Source organism: Theropithecus gelada, chromosome 2 (assembly GCF_003255815.1).
Source record: "Theropithecus gelada isolate Dixy chromosome 2, Tgel_1.0, whole genome shotgun sequence".
NCBI classification, from domain to species: Eukaryota; Metazoa; Chordata; class Mammalia; order Primates; family Cercopithecidae; genus Theropithecus; species Theropithecus gelada.
Window position 1 is genome coordinate 191,578,157 of NC_037669.1, and position 21,310 is coordinate 191,599,466.

General features: G+C 50.7%; 1 protein-coding gene across 2 annotated transcripts in view; it reads right to left on the reverse strand.

Annotated features, from left to right (window-relative positions):
* Positions 1-21,310, reverse strand: part of XXYLT1 (xyloside xylosyltransferase 1) — a 202,469-nt gene that overhangs the window by 163,704 nt on the left and 17,455 nt on the right. The window contains exon 1 of one of the 2 annotated variants that reach the window (XM_025377571.1): positions 13,260-13,399. The exons of the other annotated variant lie outside the window; for it this stretch is intronic. Coding sequence (XP_025233356.1) covers positions 13,260-13,301 — 42 coding nt within the window. The 5' untranslated portion in view covers positions 13,302-13,399. Of the gene's footprint in view, positions 1-13,259; positions 13,400-21,310 lie in introns of those variants that run through there. 2 annotated transcript variants of the gene reach the window in all.

Genomic DNA, 21,310 nt, shown 5'->3' on the forward strand with positions numbered 1-21,310 from the left:
GTACTGTCTATGCCTTGAAAAGTTATTATTTTTGATTTGTCTTTTCATCTTTGTACTTAAGATATGAGAAGTACACACATTGCGATTTAACAGTCTTTGTTTTTCTCTGCACGTACTATTACCAGTGAACTTTTCACCTGCAGATGATTTCTTATTGCTCATTAACATCCTTTTATTTCAGACTGAAGAAATCCCTTTAGTATTTCTTGTATGATAGGTCTGGTATTGATGAAATCCAACAGCTTTTGTTTGTCTGGGTACCTCTTTATTTCTCCTTCTTGTCTGATTTTTTTTTTTTTTTTTTTTGAGATGGAGTCTTGCTCTGTCACCCAGGCTAGAACGCAGTGGCATGATCTCGGCTCACTGCAAGCTCCGCCTCCCAGGTTCACACCATTCTCCTGCCTCAGCCTCCTGAGCAGCTGGGATTACAGGTGCCTGCAACCATGCCTGGCTAATTTTTGTGTTTTTAGTAAAGACGGGGTTTCACCGTCTTGGCCAGGCTGGTCTCGAACTCCTGACCTCATGTGATCCGCCCGCCTCGGCCTCCCAAAGTGCTGGGATTACAGGCATGAGCCACCACACCCAGCCTGAAGGATATTTTTGCCATATATGCTATTTAAGTTTTTTCCCTTCAACGCTTTAAGTATGTCATGCCACTCTCTCCTGGCCTGTAAGGTTTTCACCAAAAAGTCTGCTGCCAGATGTACTGGAGGTCTATTTTATGTTGTTTATCTTGCTACTTTTAGGATCCTTTCTTTATTCTTGACTTTTGAGAGTTTGATATTAAATGTCTTGAGGTAGACGTCTTTGGGTTAAATCTGCTTGGTGTTCTATAACTTTCCTGTACTTGAATATTTATATCTTTCTCTAGGTTTGGGAAGTTCTCTGTTATTATCCCTTTAAGTAAACTTTCTACGGCTGTCTCTCTCTCTACCTCCTCTTTAAAGCCAGTAACTCTTAGATTTGCCCCAATGAAGCTATTTTCCAGATCTCATAAGCATGCTTCATTCTTTTTTACTCTTTCTTTTGTCTCCTCTGACTGTTCTTGCTTGCTTGCTTGCTTTTCTTGCTTTCTTTTTTTGAGACAGGATCTGGCTCTGTCATCCAGGCTGGAGTGCAGTGGTGCAATCTTGCCTCATTGCAACCTCTGCCTCCCAGGCTCAAGCCATCCTTCCAGCTCTCACTTTGTATTTTCAAATAGCCTCTTAAAACTTACTATATCATTCTTCTACTTGATTAATTCTACTATTAGGAGATTCTGATGCATTCTTCAGTATGTCAATTGCATTTTTCAGCTCCAGAATTTTTGCTTGACTGTTTTTAATTAGTTCAATTTGTTTGTTATCCTGATAGGATTCTGAATTCCTTCTCTGTGCTATCTTGAATTTCTTTGAGTTTCCTCAAAACAGCTATTTTGAATTCTCTGTCTGAAAGATCACATATCTCTGTTTCTCCAAGACTGGCCCCTGGTACCTTATTTAGTTCATTTGGTGAGGTCCTATTTTCCTGGTCAGTCTTGATGCTAGTGGATGTTTGTAGGTGTCTGGCCAGTGAAGAGTCAGGTATTTATCTGGCCATTGAAGAGTTAGGTATTTATTGTAGTCTTTGCAGTCTGGGTTTGTTTGTACTCATCCTTCTTGGGAAGGCTTTCCAGGTATTCAAAGGACTTGGGTGTTGTGATGTAAGTTTTTGGTCACTGCAGCTGTATCTGCATTAGGGGGCATCCCAAGCCCAGCAATGCTGTGGTCCTTGCAGATTCGTAGACGTACCACCTTGATGGTCTTAGATCACATCTGGAAGAATTCTCTGAATTACCAAGCAGAGACTCTTGTTCTTTTCCCTGATTATCTCCCAGATGAATGTGAGGAGGGTGATTGGTGGCAGCTTCTATTTGGCCATCTTGCTTCACCTCCGGCCTAAACTTAAAAAAACTTTTATACCACATTGGTCCTAATCATTCTGTAAAACTTGTTTTATGTAACACTTTAAAATATCTTCACGTTTCTCTTCTAATGTACTGGTTTCCTTTATCCTTTTTCTGGCTGCTGGTTTTTGTTTTTTGTTTGTTTGTTTTTTAATACTTTTTTAATCCAGACCAATTCCTGCTATTTCCCAACAGAAATCTCAAATTATGTTTCTCATTCCCACACCCCCTCCACTTTCTGTCACCCCGCCCCTGCGACCTCTCTGACAGGTTTCCCTACCTCCTGCCTTCCCCACTCCCCATTCCAGCTTCTGTTACACCTCCAGAATTCTTTTCCAAAGAGAAAAATTCATTTTTCTCTCTCCTTGGCCTCAAGACCTCCAATGACTCTTTGCTCCCTTAGTTACAGTCCAAATCCTCTAGCAAGGCTTATAAGCCCCTGCAGTAGTGGCTCTGGCTACATCTCCTGCCCTCCCTGCCTCTTGTGACTGGGCAGCACTGAACCAGGCAATCTCCCATCTACTGGCCACACCTGTAAGACCTACATCCTTGTACGCCTGTACTTGCTCTTCCCACTTGCCTTCTTGGCTCAGGGTCTGTAATTACCTCTCCCAGCCCCCATGTGCCTGGTAAGATCCTATCCGGTTTTCCAACCCTCCCCTCCAGCCTTCCCACAGCCTTCCACAATTCACCATGCCCTTCCTAACACCCCATATTGCATGGGGCTCCACTTACCCTGTCTGGCTCACTTTACAGGACTCTGTTTCTCTCTATCTGCTGCATGGGGCACTCCTTCTAGCCAGAGGCCATGACTGCTCTGTGCCCTGTATCCAGCCACTGGCCACATGACAGGCCATCCGTACATCCATACAGGTTTGCTAAACTAAGTGAACTGCACTTTGGGCAAGTAACTAAACCTCTCTGAGCCCCAGTTTCTTCATGGGTAATACAGGACTGACAACACGTAGTTCCTGTGGTGTCTGCCAGGGCTATCTGGAACACACACTCAGCCCGGGGCTTGCCACACTGTGCTTATTCCTAAGTGTTAGTATGGAGCCTCCTCCCAGTCCCCTAAATGCCCTCTCCCCACAGATCAGTTTTCTCTCCTAAGCCAGCTTTTCCCTCTGAGCCTCGTTATACCTCCAAATCATCCCTATTCGTTGGAATTACACAGGACCTGGAAGCTGACAAGAGGGTTCTCGCAGAACAGAAGGCCTCTGTATTCACTAAGCAGGAAGAGAAAGAACGGGTCTGCACAGGCAGACATGCAGAGCAGGGCTGCTGCAGCCAAACTAAGGGAGATGAAGAGCTGTCCTCAGCCAGCTCACTCTCTAGTGGCCCTATCTCACCCCAAAGCTTCACAGGAGACAACTGCATCCCATCAGCATTAATAGACTTACGAGGACAAACTGTACTCAGCACATTGTTCCAAACGCTGGGCTGCCAAGCCTGCACCCATGAATATTTCATATAATAAATCTGCTTAAAGATACATGAGTATGTTTCATGGAATAGACTTTATGCAGCAAGAGGCAAACCACAGACACAGCAAGTGTGAATCAAAATACCCAGGCCTCCCACAGACTACAACAGGTTTGCAAACTAACCTTCCCAAGGACGGGCTGGCATCTGCCATACTCCGGGGCCCTTTGCTCAGACCAGGGGCTGATGCCTGGCAGTGGGGCAGGGAGCAGCAAAGCAAGAGTGAAGAGAGGAAATGAGAGGCGCAGGGGAGAGAAAAGGCCACCCCTTCGTCCTCCCCTCCTCCCTTTCAAGTTCCCCATCTCGAGAGCTGCAGGAAGAACATACAACCTGGGAATCCAGGAATATAAGATGACTCCCATACTGAAGGCAATCGGCCAATGAGAAGAACCAAAACAATGCTTAATGCCAACCTGGAATATATGATTTTTAGGAATGTAGACAAAAAAGTCTGATCACAATTTGTAGGTTTTGTTAATTTGTTTACATACACATACTAAAAATCCTGTTGATTATAAAATACTATTTTTCCCACACCTAGCTCACAAAATAATTTCTCTTCAGACCCTTCGTGTGCATCAACAGCAATGCCTTTATGAAGCCTAGAGTCAAGCTGAGTCACCCAGAGCACATCCTCCTCACCAGCTGTTTAGGGTGTGTTCGATACAGTTCCCTGTGATTTTATGTAGAATGTTGGCATCAGAAATGTCACCCAACCCACAAGAACCCGTGTTCATATCATGAAGGCAGTTGGGGGTTGTTTTTGATCACCTAACAACATTTCTCATAGTAGGGTTCTTCACCCGCCTATAATCATACATTTGTAGCCATTCACCAACCTTCAGGAATATCCCGCCCCAGAAATATCCTCCCCCAGAAATAATGAGTAAATCTGTGTTAAATTTTTTTGCCTACTTTTATTTTTAATTAATTCTGCATCTATATTCAGTAATGACTGAGCTTTCTTTTCAGGTAAACATGTCCTCAACCAGTACTTCATTGTTCAAACTAAAATATGTCACCGAGAAACTGCTGTGTGATATAAAAGACCTTGGAAAGGCTCAACTCTTTCGAAAGGGACAGTGTGGGGAGGAGGGGAACGAGGTGAAGCTTGCCTCACATTCCAGCATGCACAGCAAACTCAACACGTGTGATGCAGAGAGGCCGAAGCACCGGTCGTGGTTGCCTCACATTCCAGCATGCACAGCAAACTCAACACGTGTGACGCAGAGAGGCCGAAGCACCGGTCGTGGTTGCCTCACATCCCAGCATGCACAGCAAACTCAGCACGTGTGATGCAGAGAGGCTGAAGCACCAGTCATGGCAGAGCCTGGTGCCAGGCAGAAGCAGGCATCTTTGCCACCCAGCCCTGTGCCCGCTGGCACTGAGATGCCTGAGAGCCAGGCCACCGCTCCTGTAAACACTCCCTGGGGACACAAAGTCAGGCCAAGCCTTTAGCTGCATTTAGTGGAGAAAATCCATTTTATCACTTGGCCTGCCCCACTGGGAGTCAGGTGGCAGCCACACTCCCGAGCCAAGAAGGCATGCGGCAAGGGCTGGCCCCAAGCACGGAAAGATGCCAGGTTTCCAGGAAAGCCCAAGGCCTGCTTAAAGAACAGCCACTCCTCTGGCCACAGACAGCAATGCCACAGGTCGGCCAGAGGCCAGGGGTTTGCCCATCTCCTCCCCGTGCTCATCCAGAGACCATCCCCCAGCACAGCTACTGGAGGGAAGGTGATGGCACAAAGGTGAGGCACTCTCTACCCAAGTCCAGCAATCCTGGTGCCCCTGCCACTGCTGAATCCACCTCCTGCAGGAACCACAAACAGGTTTCAACTTTTCCTGAGCGGCTGCCTGGAGCACAGGCAGGAAGGATTCCGCAACAACATCCGGACTCCGCGAGAAGGTCTGCCATCAGCAGAAATGTCCACCAGTGGGCTGGCCAGCTCGCCTCCCGCGTAGTTATCATCCAAGCTCAGTGGGCGCAACATTTAGGCTGGAATCACCCCGAAGATGAGGAGTCGGTGCCTCCTGAGACTCAAGAATGAACTCATTATGAAAAGCACGGTCTGGGGTTCAGATGCTCAGATGCCACCTAGTCACCTGGCAACCCTGGTCCAAGTACTTCAACACCCTAACTCCTCCACACAGCGGGAGTCACGTGACTGTCCCCCAGGGCTCTCAGGAGAAGCATAACGGGAGCTCAGTAAAGGACAGCTGACACCGCCAGTACTCCGTTCCAACAGTTGGGAAGTTTTTTCCACACAAGAACACCTAGATTAGAGAAAAGAATACACTCCGTATTTACACAGTGCCAAGATACTGTAGGCACTAATAAAAGCTAACTGGTGAAGGCAGGTGCAGCGGCTCACGCCTGTAATCCCAGCACTTTGGGAGGCTGAAGCAGGTGGATGGCCTGAGCTCAGGAATTCCATATCAGCCTGGGAGATATGGTGAAACTCCATCTCTACCAAAAATACAAAAAATTAACCAGGCGTGGGTAGTGCACCACAGGAGGCTGAGGTGGGAGGATCACTTGAGCCCGGGAGGTAGAGTTTGCCATGAGCCAAGATCTCCCCACTGCACTCCAGCCTGCTGGGTGACACAGTGAGACCCCGTCTCAAAAAGAGCTACCACAATGCTCCACTGGAAGGTATTTCCAGGCCTTTCCTCCTGCCACATTCAGCCCACATCTGGATCCCACCTCTGCTGGGGGCTGCCCAGGGCCCACACTCTTCATGCTTAGCATGGAGTACCTATTTGCAAAACATGCTTCAAAAGTCACTAAAACAGGCCAGGCGCAGTGGCTCACGCCTGTAATCCCAGCACTTTGGGGGCCCGAGCGGGTGGATCACCTGAAATCAGGAGTTTGAGACCAGCCTGGCCAACGTCTCTACTAAAAATACAAAAATTAGCTGGGTGTGGTGGCACATGCCTGTAATCCCAGCTACTAGGGGGGCTGAGGCAGGAGAATCGCTTGAACCTGGGAGGCGGAGATTGCAGTGAACCAAGATCGCACCACTGCACTCCAGCTTGGGCAACAGAGCGAGACTCTGTCTCAAAAGGAAAAAAAAAAGTCACTAAAACGATCCAAACCTATAGGTAGATCAAACACAATTCTGAAATGAAGAGGTCTTAATGTATCAGAAAAGTCACTAAGTAAAGACAACTGCCTCCCAGTTGGAAATGGCCTCTCCCACTCTCAAGCCTTGTCAAGCCGCAGGACACCAAGGCTGACCTGAAGAAGCGGGGCAGGTCTTTCAGGACCGACACCTCCTTGGTACGTTCCCAAGGAGGAGCTGTTCACGCCTTCTCGAAGCAAGGGCAGGTGCCCTGTGATGCCCGGTATCCATACACTCGGAGGACAAGCAAACGAAATGACAGGCTCTGCGGCTGGTGGGTGGGGACACAGTAGACCCTACTATGGGCTCCATAGAATTTAAATTAGGGCACAGCTATTCTGTGTCCTGATTTTCACGTCTGAAATGATATCAAAGGTATTTCCTTAAAGGAAGTTTTCCTGGAGCCACAGACAGATGATTGAGTGATGGACAGGCAGAGCTACGTTACGTACTGATCTCCCCAAGGCTTGTCAGCGACTCCAACAAGAGCTGGAGGAAAAATGACTTTCTGGGAAAACAAAATAAAACACTACTTTCCAATTAACCTGCACCATGAATGTGAAGGCACGTTTCCAGGAGGAAAGAAAAATCTGCTAACGGACTGGGAGTCTCATTCCTACACCCATGCCAGACACCTGAACACCCCAGGGCCTCTGCACTGGCTACTCTGCTGAGAGAACCCTCCCCCAGAACCTTCTCTGCCTGAATCCTTCTAGCCGTCCAGGTATCAGTTCAAATGTCACCTCCAGAGATTTCCCCTCACCAAAAAAGTAGCTACCACCCTCACCACCACCACCACACACCTGCACACGACACACACACACACACACACACACATCAGTCCTACCTATTGCATGACCAGATTCATTTCCTCCATAACACTTATCAGCAGATATGTCATATTTTTCAGTGTTTAGTCTCTTACTGCCCATCTCTCCCCAGCTCCCAGCCGGCCTGTAAGGCACCATGAGGGCGGGCCCTTGTCTGTCTTACTCACTGCTGCACACCCAGCTCTCAGTCGAGTGCGTCACGTGCAGTGGAGGCTCTGTACATGCTTGCTGCAGGTAGGAACGAGCACAGAAAGGGACAGAGGGGCGGCATGATGGAACAGCCGTTCCAGACACAGAATGCTGCCCCGTGGCCCCACAGCACTTGGGAACTCAGCAGTTCTTTCCCACCCCAGCATCTCCTCTGGGCATGTCATATGCTTCTCCATCTCCGTCCCAGCCCTCACTCAGAGAGAGATTTCTTCCACATGGGACTTACTGTAAGTATTCCAGAGCACAGGCCTCCTTCTCACCTTTAACCTGCTAGATAGAATGCCCCGCAGAGCCGGGCTACAATATCTCACTTTGTCAGTAGGAGCTGTTGCCTCAATTTTACACCCAACCTGCAAACTACTGATATGACTTTTTTTTTTTTTTTTTTTTTTTTTAGACGGAGTCTTGCTGTCTCCCAGGCTGGAGTGCAGTAGCGTGATCTCGGCTCACTGCAAGCTCCGCCTCCCAGGTTCACGCCATTCTCCTGTCTCAGCCNTTTTTTTTTTTTTTTTTTTTTGAGACGGAGTCTTGCTGTCTCCCAGGCTGGAGTGCAGTAGCGTGATCTCGGCTCACTGCAAGCTCCGCCTCCCAGGTTCACGCCATTCTCCTGTCTCAGCCTCCCAAGTAGCTGGGACTACAGGCACCCACCACCACACCTGGCTAATTTTCTGTATTTTTAGTAGAGACAGGGTTTCACCGTGTTAGCCAGGATGGTCTCGATCTCCTGACCTCATGATCTGCCTGCCTTGGCCTTCCAAAGTGCTGGGATTACAGGCGTGAGTCACTGCGCCCAGCCACTGATACGACTTTGATGACCGGAGGAACACCAGGGTTCTTGGTCTTGTGCCGACAGGATTAACGACATGGACACACGTGGAGTGCTTTTAAGGAGCAGAAAGTTTAATAGGCAAGAAAGAAGGAAGAAAGAAGAGAACAGATCCCCGTACAGAGACAAGGGAGGGGGCTTGGAACAAACAGAAAGGAAGTGCGGTGGAAAAGTCGTGGGTTACGTGGGACGCTGGAGGAGGTGGGGCCTGATCTGCATCCAGGCTGTTATTTACAGAGCACACAGAAAAACCTGGCCCTCCCACCTTAGTTTAGGCCTTTTAATATGCAAACATGGGGCTCCCCGATGTTCTGAACACAAGGTGTTACCTGGAGGTGGCCATGACACTTGGTACACCCGGTGACAAGGAGAAGGAGGTGAGAATCGCCCTGTTGAGTGAACCCAGTTTCTAATGGGTGGTATTTGAATATCAGAGCTTGCTGGCCCGGCCCTTCAAGCCGCCTTTTCTGTTAGAAAAGAGATGGTTCGGGGGTTGTTTCTTATTATAAGAAAATTTCCACCGAGAACCTTTACCCTAACTATCTGCCTAAAAATTATTTCTTAATAACGCCTGTAGTACTACTTCAGAATAGCTGTGCCCGAATCTAAATTTTATGTCTGAAATGATATCAAAGGTGTTTCCTTAAATGAGGTTTTCCTGGAGCGACAGACAGATAATTGAGTGATAGACGGGCAGAGCCACAGGTCTATTGATCTCTCTTTGCTTGGTCACGAATGGGTCTTGGAAACACTGTGGTTCTCAGCAGCTGCCTGTTGCCCCCACCAGTGACTTGAGGTCCCTTTGAAAACAAAGGTCTCCAAGGGTAAGTGGGAAACGCTCTGAATTTGATTAGCTTTAAATGGGAAAGGTAACAGTCATCATGGATGTGCAGCTTTTATGAGGAAAGAAAAAGACAGAAGCGCAGGCCGGGCCCCTCCCTCACGTGTCAATTATCACTTTTGCAGGATGTCCTGGATGTACTAATAATTTAATTTGGCCAGGCAGTACCACAAACAGCTGAAGAGGGGAAAAGCAGCCTGCCCAGCTAATTTCTAAAACCATGTCCAATATCCATTCTCACAACCTACTTTACTGACAGTTCAAAAGCGACAGCTCCTCCTCCCCACACTGTCCTCACGGCACGACGTCCAATCATTACGCTGACCTGCTACCTCCTCACCCTCATCTCCACGTTGCGCTTACTGGACAGTCACTAGTTTCTAGGTAACCAACCTGCAATGAACGTCTGGGACTCCCTCAAGATTGCCACTGTGTCAGCAGAGATGGGCTCTATTCCAGTTGTCCAAAACCTTGACAGGACCAGGGCAGGGTAGGAGCAAATGTAACGCAAAGACACTGACCCACCGGACAGGGGGTGATGAAACGTCACGTGTCACCAGGGCAGCGTGTCTCCAGCAAGCCTGCCAGCTTCACCCACACTACCAGGAGGGCAGCTGTGGGCCTGGGGTCTCCGGCTCTGCTGCATGCGCATGTGGGCTCTTGCTGGAGAGACTTTTACTAAAACACAGATTCCAGGGTCCTGAGCACAGAGTCAGGTTCGGCAGTGAGGCACAGGAATCTTCATTTAAAAACCACTCCCGGCCAGGCGCAGGGGCTCATGCCTGTAATCCCAGCACTCTGAGAGGCCGAGGTGGGCGGATCACCTGAGGTCAGCAGTTCGAGACCAGCCTTATCAACATGGAGAGACCCCCCCCCCCCACCGTCTCTACTAAAAATACAAAATTAGCTGGGTGTGATGGCAGGTACCCGTAATCCCAGCTACCCGGGAGGCTGAGGCAGGAGAATCGCTTGAACCTGGGAGGCGGAGGTTGCGGTGAGCCAAGATCGTGCCATTGCACTCCAGCCTGAGGATAAGAGCTAAATTATGTCTTAAAAAAAAAAAAAGAAATACCACTCCCAAGTGATTCCACTGTAGGTGGCCCCTAGGCACTCTGAGAAAGAAGGTGACAGATGACCCCATTCTACTCAATCCCTGTCAGATGGCCCCAGGGTACTGCTTGGGTTTGGTTCTTGAGTCACACTGCAGGAGGACAATGGGCAAATTCTGGAGCAAGCTTGTCCAACCCAGGCCTAGTCTGGCTTTGAATGTGGCCCAACATATGAGTTTTTTGCAATTTTTTTTTTAGTTCAGCTATCATTAGTGTTAGTGTATTTTATGTGTGGCCCAAGATGATAATTTTTTTTTTTTTTTTGAGACGGAGTCTCACGCTGTCACTCAGGCTGGAGTGCAGTGGCATGATTTCGGCTCACCACAATCTCTGCCTCCTGGGTTCAAGCGATTCTCCTGCCTCAGCCTCCTGAGTAGCTGGGATTACAGGCATGTGCCACCACATCCAGCTAATTTTGTATTTTTAGTAGAGGGGGGGTTTCACCGTATTGGCCAGGCTGGTCTTGAACTCCTGCAAGTGATTGGCCCGCCTCGGCCTCCCAAAGTGCTGGGATTACAGGCGTAAGCTGCGGCACCCGGCCCAATTCGTCTTCTTCCAGTGTGGCCCCAGGAAGCCAAAAGACTGGACACACCTGTTCTAGAGCATCCCAAGGAGGCAAGCGGTCCAGAAACCATTTAATTCGAGGCATGACTGAAGGAACCACAGGTATTTGCCTCACGTGGGAGTGGGAAGAGGCAGAGAGGATGATATGTGTGTCCCCTCCAAATCTCACATTGAAATGTGATCCACAATGCTGGAAGTGGGGCCTGGTGGGAAGTACGGAATCGTGGGGGTGGATCCTTCATGAATAGCTTAGCACCTTCCCCTTGGAGGTAAGTTAGCTCTCGCACAGGCGGTTCACGGCAGATCTGGTTGTAGAAGTGTGTGGCACCTCCACCCGCTTCCACTCTGTCCTGCCCCTGCTCTCACCCTGTGATGTGCCTGCTTCCCCTTCACCTTCCGCCATGATCGGAAGCTTCCTAAGGCCCTCCCCAGAAGCACATGCTGGCACCACCCTTCTCTACGGCCTGCAGAACCGTGAGCCAATTACACCTCTTTTTAAAATAAATTACACAATCTTGGGTATCTCTTTATAGCAACACAAACATGGTCTAATACACCACCACACACACACCTGCTGATTTATTCTCTTCACATTTATTCTCATCCTTCTCCATCTAGCACACTTGTGGTTCACCAGGTTTTTTCTTGCCTGTAATGAAGAGAGGATAAATGGCTACAATAAACCCCTTCTCTCTTTTAAAATCTCAGTTTGCTTTTGACCCAGGTGCTCCTCACAGAGCAACAATCAAGCATCGGTCTCCAGGAAGACAAGGCTGTCATGGCTGGAAGAAAGAAGACCCGGGTAAAGGATCCAGTGCCCTCTCTGTGCCCAGTATGGCCAGACCAGTTCTCCTTCCCCTCACCCTGCTCGTGTCTTCCTCACCTCCAATGGCAAGAGGGTCTTTGGCAAGCGGATACAGGGACGAAGACCATGTTAGCATAGCAATACAGAGCTTGTCTGTCTTGTAGGTATAACACCTCGTGGACCTTCAAACACCCAGGCCTTCCAGATGAACTTCCGGGATGACCATGAGGAACTATGGCAAACCAGCAGGATGGAACCATGTCCCTGGAGGGAGAGCAAGACTCAGGGGAAAGATGAAAAGAAACACATTGAGAGGATTGAGGAGTGAGCAGAGGCAGAGGGGGTGAGCCCCGGACACTCCTCCAGGCTGATGAGGAATAAACCACAAGGCAGCTCCAAAGGAGAGGTGGGGGCAAGCAGGGGTCTGCACTATCCTCTGGACTCTGTGTTCGTGACCAGCCAACAGTGACGTTAGAATGTGGCCACATGGCCTTCCAGACACCGTGACACACCCTGAGGGGTTCCACAAGCATCAATCCATGATTTCTTTAACACAGACTATCCAGCCCCCACAGCCACCGTCGGAGAGCCAGTCCCAGACTCCCGGCCGGGCCTCGGGAGGGCGGCGCACCCTCCCTGGTGCTACTCGCCACTCGCCACCCGCCACCCGCCGCTCCATCCTCCTGGTCCCAATTTCCATCTCTCCACACTGAGCAGGCATTTGTCAAAACAAATGCACGGAGTCACTCACCACCTGTTTTTGGCACTCACTAAAGAATACTTTCAGTGAACTTTTTTGAAATAATCCTTGCACAGTGGGTAGAAGCATTCCTTAATTCGCCGTTTCTATAAATCACGTTTTGCTTTTTGACATTTAATACTAAATTTTCCTGACAGTAGAAGCTGTTTTTCTACAAGATAACATGTTCCACCCCATAAAAAGGAGGGGAAGAAGTATGATGGCGAGGGAAAGAGAGGAAGGAGATGCGAAGGGAGAAGAGAGCAAATGGCAGTTCCAGGATTTCACTGTGAAATCTGAGGGTGGGCGGTCACAGTCCACATATTCACCAAGCCGACCAGTTGCGGCCTGTGAGGGCTTCTTCGCCAAATTCCTCGATTTGTCCTTCCATCCCATGACCTATGACCTCCAAAGAACACTGCAGTTTTACCATGAGTAACACCCAAAGGAGGCACCGAGCCAGATTCCTGCGTCTGTCACGCAGGCAGGAAGGTGGCCTGGGCCGCGAGGCTCGTCCCCATCCCCCACACCCCACCCTTGTGCGCAGCCTCCTCTAGGGGCCCGCCTCTCTTGAAACTGGCACTGAGCCCCAGTTCCGACTGGCCCCCCACCTCCCTCCTGGTTCTCTGGGTTGGGGACACAGCTGGAGCCCAAGGAGGAGAGCCATGATCCCCACACAGCCCTGCCGGGCTCAAACCCTCCAACTCCAGGGCAGGCTCAGCTGCTGTATTAGTCTGTTCTCACACTGCTATAAAGAACTACCCAAGACTTGGTGATTTATAAGGAAAAGAGGTTTGATGGACTCACAGTTCTGCATGGCTGGGGAGGCCTCAGGAAACGCACAATCATGGCGGAGGGGACACATGGCAGAGGGTGCAGCAGGACAGAGAGAGAGAAGGGGGAAGCACTACACACTTTCAAACAGCAAACGTCCTGAGAGCTCACTGACTCTCTTGAGAAGAGCAGGGAGGAAGTCCCGCCCCCACGATCCAATCACCTCCCAACAGGCCCTTCCTCTGACAGGTAGGGATTAGAATTTCCGGTGAGATTTGGGTGGGGTCACAGTCAAACCTTATCAGCCGCTTTCCAAGGCTGCCTGCTCTCCTGGGTTTCACAAAGCCCCTTGTCCAGTGCTCCCTGAGATTGATACACACACATCCAGAGGGGTGCAAAAGGGAGTCCTGCAGGCACACGGACCAACCACTTCAATACTTATGGGCTTATATCATTGTGCAAAGTACTAAGAAAAACGCTTTAGAACTTGGATTTCAACAGATACTACCTCAGGAGGAGCTAAGGAGAAAAGAAGAAGGAAAAGGAGTTGATATGGTTTGGCTGTGTCCCCACCCAAATCTCATCTTGTGGGAGGGACCTGGCGGGAGGTAACTGAATCGTGCGGGCAGGTCTTTCCCATGCAGTTCCTGTGATAGTGAATAAGTCTCATGAGATCTGATGGTTCTGTAAGGAGGAGTTTCCCTGCACAACAACAACACGACAAAAGACGGGAGTTTCCCCTCTTTTTTTGCCTGCTGCCATCCATGTAAGACGTGACTCGCTCCTCATCTTCCACTATGATTGTGAGACTTCCCCAGCCACGAGGAACTGTAAGTCATTAAAATGCCCTTTTTCCTTGGCCAGGCGCAGTGGCTCACACCTGTAATCCGAGCACTTTGGGAGGCCAAGGCGGATGGATCACCTGAGGTCAGGAGTCTGAGACCAGCCTGGCCAACATGGTGAAATGCCATCTCTACTAAGAAAATACAAAAATTAGCTGAGCATGGTGGCCGGCACCTGTAATCCCAGCTACTCGGGAGGCTGAGGCAGGAGAATCGCTTGAACTCGGAGGAAGGAGATTGCAGTGAGCCAAGATCACGCCACTGTACTCCAGCCTGGGGGACAGAGCGGGACTCCGCCTCTAAAAACAAACCCCTTTTTCCTGGATAAATTACCCAGTCTCGGGTATGTCTTTATCAGCAGTGTGAAAATGGACTAATACAGGAGTCAAATTAAAATATACGTTAAGTAGGTAATACTGCAGACAGCTCTAGGACACTGGGAAAATGCACAAAGGAAACATGCAGACGGAATTTTAGATGCACTGCTCACATCCGATGCCACCTTCTGTGGGTGAGACACTGTGTTTAAAAGGCCAAACGCGGCACCAGCAGCCAGGAGGAGTTCAACACGCTGATTTCCCCGCCTGACGTCAGAACCCACTCACCTAATTCACCTAATGTCTCATCTAAAGCCTCTCACTAAATCCCTTCCTGTAACCTCAAAAGGCTACACCCACCAGGCAATGTTCAGGATCCGGCACTTCTCTAAGCAGCACCACGCTGTATAAAACAGGCATTCGGCTCACATCAGAGGCATACGGCTCACATCAGCACACGATGGGCGCAAGGCTCACACCAGGCGCATGGCAGCACCATACTGTATAAAACAGGCATACGGCTCACATCAGAGGCATACGGCCCACATCAGCACACGACGGGCACATGGCTCACACCAGGTGCATGGCACATGACAGGCACATGGCACACTGGCACCTGCTCTTCATGGGATCACAAAGAAAGGAAACATGTGTCAGGCAGCAACGTAGACAGACATGAGCTCATCCCATCCTCGCCATCACCGTGCCCCATGGAAAGGAGGCAGCTGTGGCCAGAGAGGGGAAGGCCCCTGCCCAAGGTGACTCAGTCGATGGCCAAAGCCCAGATTTCAGCCCAGGGCTCGCTGATTCCAGAATATACTCAACCTTTCAGGAACCAGGGTTGCCCTCGCTTCACTTGTCCTATCTGACTCCTTCATTAAGGGGCACAGCTCCCACTGAGCGTGCTCACTACAAACCCAAGTGCTGTCAAAAGAGGTAAACATGTGGTCTTTAGCCCTCTTGATGCCACATACTTCAAGTCCACGCATAAATAAACTCCAGTGGAGAAAACCTCAACATCCCAACCTAGTAACGGCCCTTTCCTGATGGATCCAGAACCCTCCACCGCTCACCACCGCCACAGCCTCCCCAGGCCCAGCACCATCCTGTCTCCCCCAGGCCAGGGTGATGGCCCCTCAGTCTACTCTCCACACGGAGGCCAGACCCTGCTCCTCTGAGCCAGTCAAAGCTGGAATCCTCACTCCGATGCAGGCTGGGAGCTGCCCTCCTCCTGCTAGCTCTGGCACGGGTGCCCACTGCGCTCGCCCAGGCCACTGCGCTGAGCCTCTGACACAGCAGCCCCTCACGCCTGCCGCCCGGATGCTCCTTGCCAGGGCTGCCCAGCCAGCTCCTTCCTTCCTTCAGGTCTTCACTCAATGCCACCTTTCAGTGACAGCTTCCCTGCCCATCCAATTAAAAACTGCAACTGGCCGGGCGTGGCGGCTCACGCCTGTAATCCCAGCACTTTGGGAGGCCGAGGCAGATGAATCACCTGAGGTCGGGAGTTCGAGACGAGCCTGACCAACATGGAGAAACCCGTCTCTACTAAAAAATACAAAAATAAGCTGGGCGTGGTGGCACATGCCTGTAATTCCAGCTACTTGGGAGGCTGAGGCAGGAGAATCACTTGAACCCGGGAGGGAGAGGTTGCAGTGAGCAGAGATCACGTCACTGCACTCCAGTCTGGGCAACAGGAGCGCAACTCCATCTCAAAAAACAAACTGCAACCACCCTCATACCACCCCCATCCTCTTCTCCTGCCGACACACGGTATAATGTACTTACCTGCTAACTTACTATATGATTTATTCATCTGCTTTTCATGGAACAAAGAAATGAAAAGAAACCTAACCCTTTATGAACCCCTACTTCAGTGCCTCCCGGGCAGCGAACTAGACATTTTTAAGAGCTCATTTAATCCTCTTTCTGCCAGGATGTAAGTGCTACAAGGCAGGGACTTTTCACCTGTTCTGTCTGTTCTGTTCATTGATACACCCAAGTTCCCAGGACAGCACCCAGCACATAGTAGATGCCCAGGCTGAATGATGGCTTCAGAGAGCAGCAGTACTGGATGGGATTACATGGATCTTAAAAATGCTCATCTCAGGCCAGGCACGGTGGCTCATGCCTGAAATCCTAGCACTTTGGGAGGCCGAGGTGGGTGGATCACGAAGTCAGGAGATCGAGACCATCCTGGCTAACATGGTGAAACCCCGTCTCTACTAAAAATGCAAAAAATTAGTTCGGCATGGTGGCGGGTGCCTGTAGTCCCAGCTACTCCGGAGGCTGAGGCAGGAGAATGGCGTAAACCCAGGAGGCAGAGCTTGCAGTGAGCCGAGATCGCGCCACTATACTCCAGCCTGGGCAATAGAGCGAGATTCCATCTCAAAAAAAAAAATGCTCATCTCAAAGCAGCACTCGTTTGCCTCTGGCTTTTGTGAATGACCCACAAGGGCCAACCTAGGCTTCCCTCTGTTGGCATAAATGTGCACTGGACAGATGGCCCTGGGGTCTGAGGACTCCCTCAAGCTACATGAAAGCACAGACCATCTCACTGAGTACAGCCAAGTCACCCTCGCGCCAGGCCCCTGCTGTACTGCGGGCCGGTCCCCCACCCCCACCGCACCTGCTGACTCCCCAAGGCTCAGGCCTAGCAGACCACGGTTAGGAAAGCAGAGACCACTTGCTAACTGCAACAATCAAGTGGGTGACCAATATGGGTAGAGCTAAGCAGTCACCCAAATCACTGATGTGACCCCATGTGCTTCTGACAGGAAAGGCGGGGCCCAGCCAGGTGGAAAGGGGCTATCCACAGGTTATGCAGCAGGTCCTAGAGGAGCCAGGCCCCAGGTCCTTCTCATACAGCCCTGCACCTGCCCGGGAGGGGAGCGAGGCCAGGACAGATCCCCATGAAGCTGTGCTGAGTACTGGGTCCAGACATCAGGGAGGGGCTGCTCCGCCAGCAGCTGGAGGCACCCTCCTCTCTACCTGCCACAGAGACTCTGAATGCTCTCGGAGGGCTGGCCTGAGTGTCTGCACAGCCAGGAAGTCTGAGGTGGCACGAAGGAGCCACTCAGGTCTGCTCTCAAATTTTCCCTCCCATCCTATTCCCAAAGTTGCCCCCAAGCCTCTACCTCCTGCCTCAAACGCAGCAGGACCCACACCAATAAAAGGGAGTCTCCGCCAAGTGCTCGGGAGAATGCGGAATGGGAAGGGGAAGAGCCACCTGGAGGGGAGCTCACCAGGGTCCTGCAAAGCAGAAGATGCACACGCCCCCGGACCCTGCAGCCCCTTCCAGGCGTGACCCTGCAGAGCCTCAAGCACATCTGCAGATGCAGATGTGTGCCTGGGTGGTCACCGTAGTGGGGGTGACAAAACAGGGGAACCGCCCAGCCATCTCTCAGAAGGCAAATGAGTAAACGGAGGTCCGCCCACAATAAAATACTACGCAGCAATTAAAATGACCGGGCAAGACTTCCACGTATCAGCAAAGATAAATCTCACAATCATAATGCTATGAAATCTCATACTCACAATGAAATGACAAATGGATATACGAGAGTGTTTACATAACTGCTGGAAACATACAAAGCAGTAACACATAGATATTTTATGCATACATACACACGTGGTAAAAGAAAACATACAAATTGCACAAAACACACCAACTTCTTGTGACAGTAAATAGAGGGAGCAGGATGGAGAAGAACTAGAGTAAGCTTTAGCCACGTCTATACTATTTTATTTCCTTAAAAAAAGAATCTTAAGCAAATAGAGAAAAATGTTAGCACCTGTTTAAGTTACACAGTAGAAACAAAAGTATCTGTCACTTTTTTTTTTTTTTTTCATTTTTCTGTTTTGGCTTGTTCCAGAACTAAAATTTTTAACATCTAAAAAATAAATTATATCATGAGAGGCAGAAAGTGGGGTTGTGCGATATCAATTAGCGAGAAAAACTCTTTATAATGAAGAGGCAGGAGAGTGGCGGCTGAGGAGCAGCCCTGATGGACCGGATCTTCACGTGTTAATCTGTGGGAAGAGGACCACATAGGACTGGGAAGTGTTTCTTGTGAAGAATGAAGGAAGGTTCCTGGGAACAATTTAAAAGAAGAAAAAAAACCACACGTACACACACACACAGAGGCGAGAGAGATTCACTGTGGTGTTATTTATTGTGTGAAAAACCAGAAACTCACAGCTCGGGTTACAAAAGAAATATGAAAGAAATATGACCATAACTTATGCTACAGTGATAGGAACAATAAGCTGGAGACAGGGCAGCAAGACGGGAGGGGTTTATGGCATACGCCACCACAGGTGGGTCCCCTATTCAGTGCAATGAGTAGAGAACAACATTCCCCTGCTCGATCCAAACTAGGCCCCGAGAGACAAGGGCTCAAGGGAACATGGGAAAATGAAGACGGTTTGTTGAATGAGATTTACAGCTTTCCGCTACCTGGAGAAGAAAGTCACAAAGGGCTCTCCGTGGGGTCCAGGCACCGCACCCCAGCTGCCCGCTTTTCTCCAAGCACTTTCTCCTGCCCTTTGCTCAGACCCTCCCTCTCCGCAGGGCCCAGGGAAGGCTGTCCTAAGCTGACTCCTCTCCTGGGCCAGTGAGATTTCCCTCTCATATTTCCAGGCTGGAACAAATCCCCCAAAGACTCCCACAAATCAGGTCCAGATGCCGCACATGTCACAGGAAAAGGCTCAGAAGTCAACAGCTCCAGAAATCAGGGGCTAAACTGCAAGACCACATTTCATTTCCCAAGGCCGCTGCTTAAGACACAGCCTATAGAGCCTTAAGTAAAGGAAATGTTTTCATTTTGCATTTGCCTTAAAATGTCTCCCAACTCTCTGAGAGCCACATCAGTTCTAAAAACTTCCACTGTTCACATTTCACTTTTTTTTTTCTTTTTTGAGAAGGAGTTCTTGTCTCCCAGGCTGCAGTGCAGTGTTGTGATCTCGGCTCACCGCAACCTCTGCCTCCTGCGTTCAGGCAATTCTCCTGCCTCAGCCTCTCGAGTAGCTGGGATTACAGGCGCGCACCACCACGCCTGGCTAATTTTGTATTTTTAGTAGAGACGGGGTTTCACTATGTTGGTCAGGCTGGTCTGGAACTCCTGACCTCAGGTGATCCCGGCCTCGGCCTCCCAAAGTTCTAGGATTACAGGCATGAACCATGTGCCCGGCCTGTTCACATTTCTGATCAAAGCAAAAGCCACTCGATGAGCCCAAAGAAGAGACCAGTAAGCAGGGCCAGCCTACCTGGCAGTTTACATCCTCCGCAAATGCTGCTCGGCAAATTCAACTATGTAGCCAATCGCTCTTCCCTGAAGCGAGTTTTAAAGGGTAACGCTAGAAGGAAACGGTGCTCTCAGACAAATCAGGGGGTGCCCGATGCCCAGCTCTGTGCCAGGGAGCACCCCCGCCAGGGTGGTGAGACTTCCCTCATATTTCCAGGCTGGAACAAATCCCCCAAAGACGCCCATAAATCAGGCCCCAGGGGGCCATCAGGGCTCGGAGACTCTGGCCATGGCGCAGACATCAGCAATGACTGCCCGGGCCTCCCAGGTTCTCCAGGGCCTCAGCCCCAGGGCCTGGGACCAAAGCCCCACCCTGCACTGACCACAGGTTACACTTGCCCTGAAACTGGGGTCAGCAGCAGAAACACGCCCCCCACGCTCCCAACCACAGGACGCGGCTCAAAGCACGACGAGGTGATTTCCAAAGTGCCATCTGCTCCTGGGAAGCTGTTCCCTGAGCTGGAAGCTCGTTCCTTTTCCACTGTGAGGAAACTGGGGGCCACATGGCGTTGCACGGAGCCCTCTGCAGGCTCAGTCACCCTCTCACCCTTGCTCAGCACGTCCACGGGGCATAATTAAGTCTGTAGTTTGTGGGATCTCTGTGCCAAACCTGCTCTTTTGCTTCCCAAGGCGAACCCGAGCATCTCGAACCTGGGCATCCAGGGAGCAGGATCGCACGGCCCGGATTCAGGGGCTGCCACCTGCGCCAGGCTGGGACCTGACACAGGGTGAGCAGGTAAGCCACTGAGCAGGACCATGAGGTGGCATGCTAAAGCTGGGCACAGCCACCAAGGGCGGGACACAGACCTGCAGGGCCTTCACGGGGCCAGGGCAGTGCCCAAGGGCCCGCCCAGCACGCGTCAAACGCAAACAGGTGCGCTATGCACAGTCAGTCACTGAATGCCGCCCCCACACCAGTGTTTTGGGGCAGGTGATATGACTGGGCCCCTGCTGCACACAGGAAGTGGTTCAGAGAATGTAAACAACTACCCCCCACCTCCCAGAAAGATGAGGCAGAGCCAGAATCTAAAGCGGCCCATCTGTAGCCAACACCATACTCATTCAAGAGACGCACACCCATTCCCACACCAGCTGCGCAGGAAGGAGAAAGAAGTCAGACTCGGACCCTAACCCCAGCCGCCCCAGGCTGGGAAATTCACCAGCACTGCGGACACAGCGGGGATCACAGCAGCATCAGAAAGACCCATGAGGCCATGGGTTTGCAGCGGGAATGCAGTCCCTCAGCAAGGAGCTTGAGTCGGGCTAAACCAGCAGAACAGGCGGTTTCCGAGTACCATGCTCGCCCAACAGGGAGCCGCTGCGGGGGCCTGGAGATCCCTGTGACAGTCAAGGCAGGACTGGAGCTGCAGGAGCGCAGGACCAGGCAGGAGACAGCGGCGGGGTTCCCCATCCCACACGGCTCGCACCCACAGGCTCAGCCCCGGGCAGGGCCGAATCGGCTGGGGACTCAGCTCTGAGTGAGATGAGCAGGGCCAGGCGACGGGATGGAGGGAGCCGTGACTGTGGGCCTGCAGCTGAGGAGGTCGCCAAGCTTCCTTCCGGTGGGCAGGGAGCAAAGGCTTTCATTGTCCACGAAACACAGGCGACTGCAGGGAGTCACA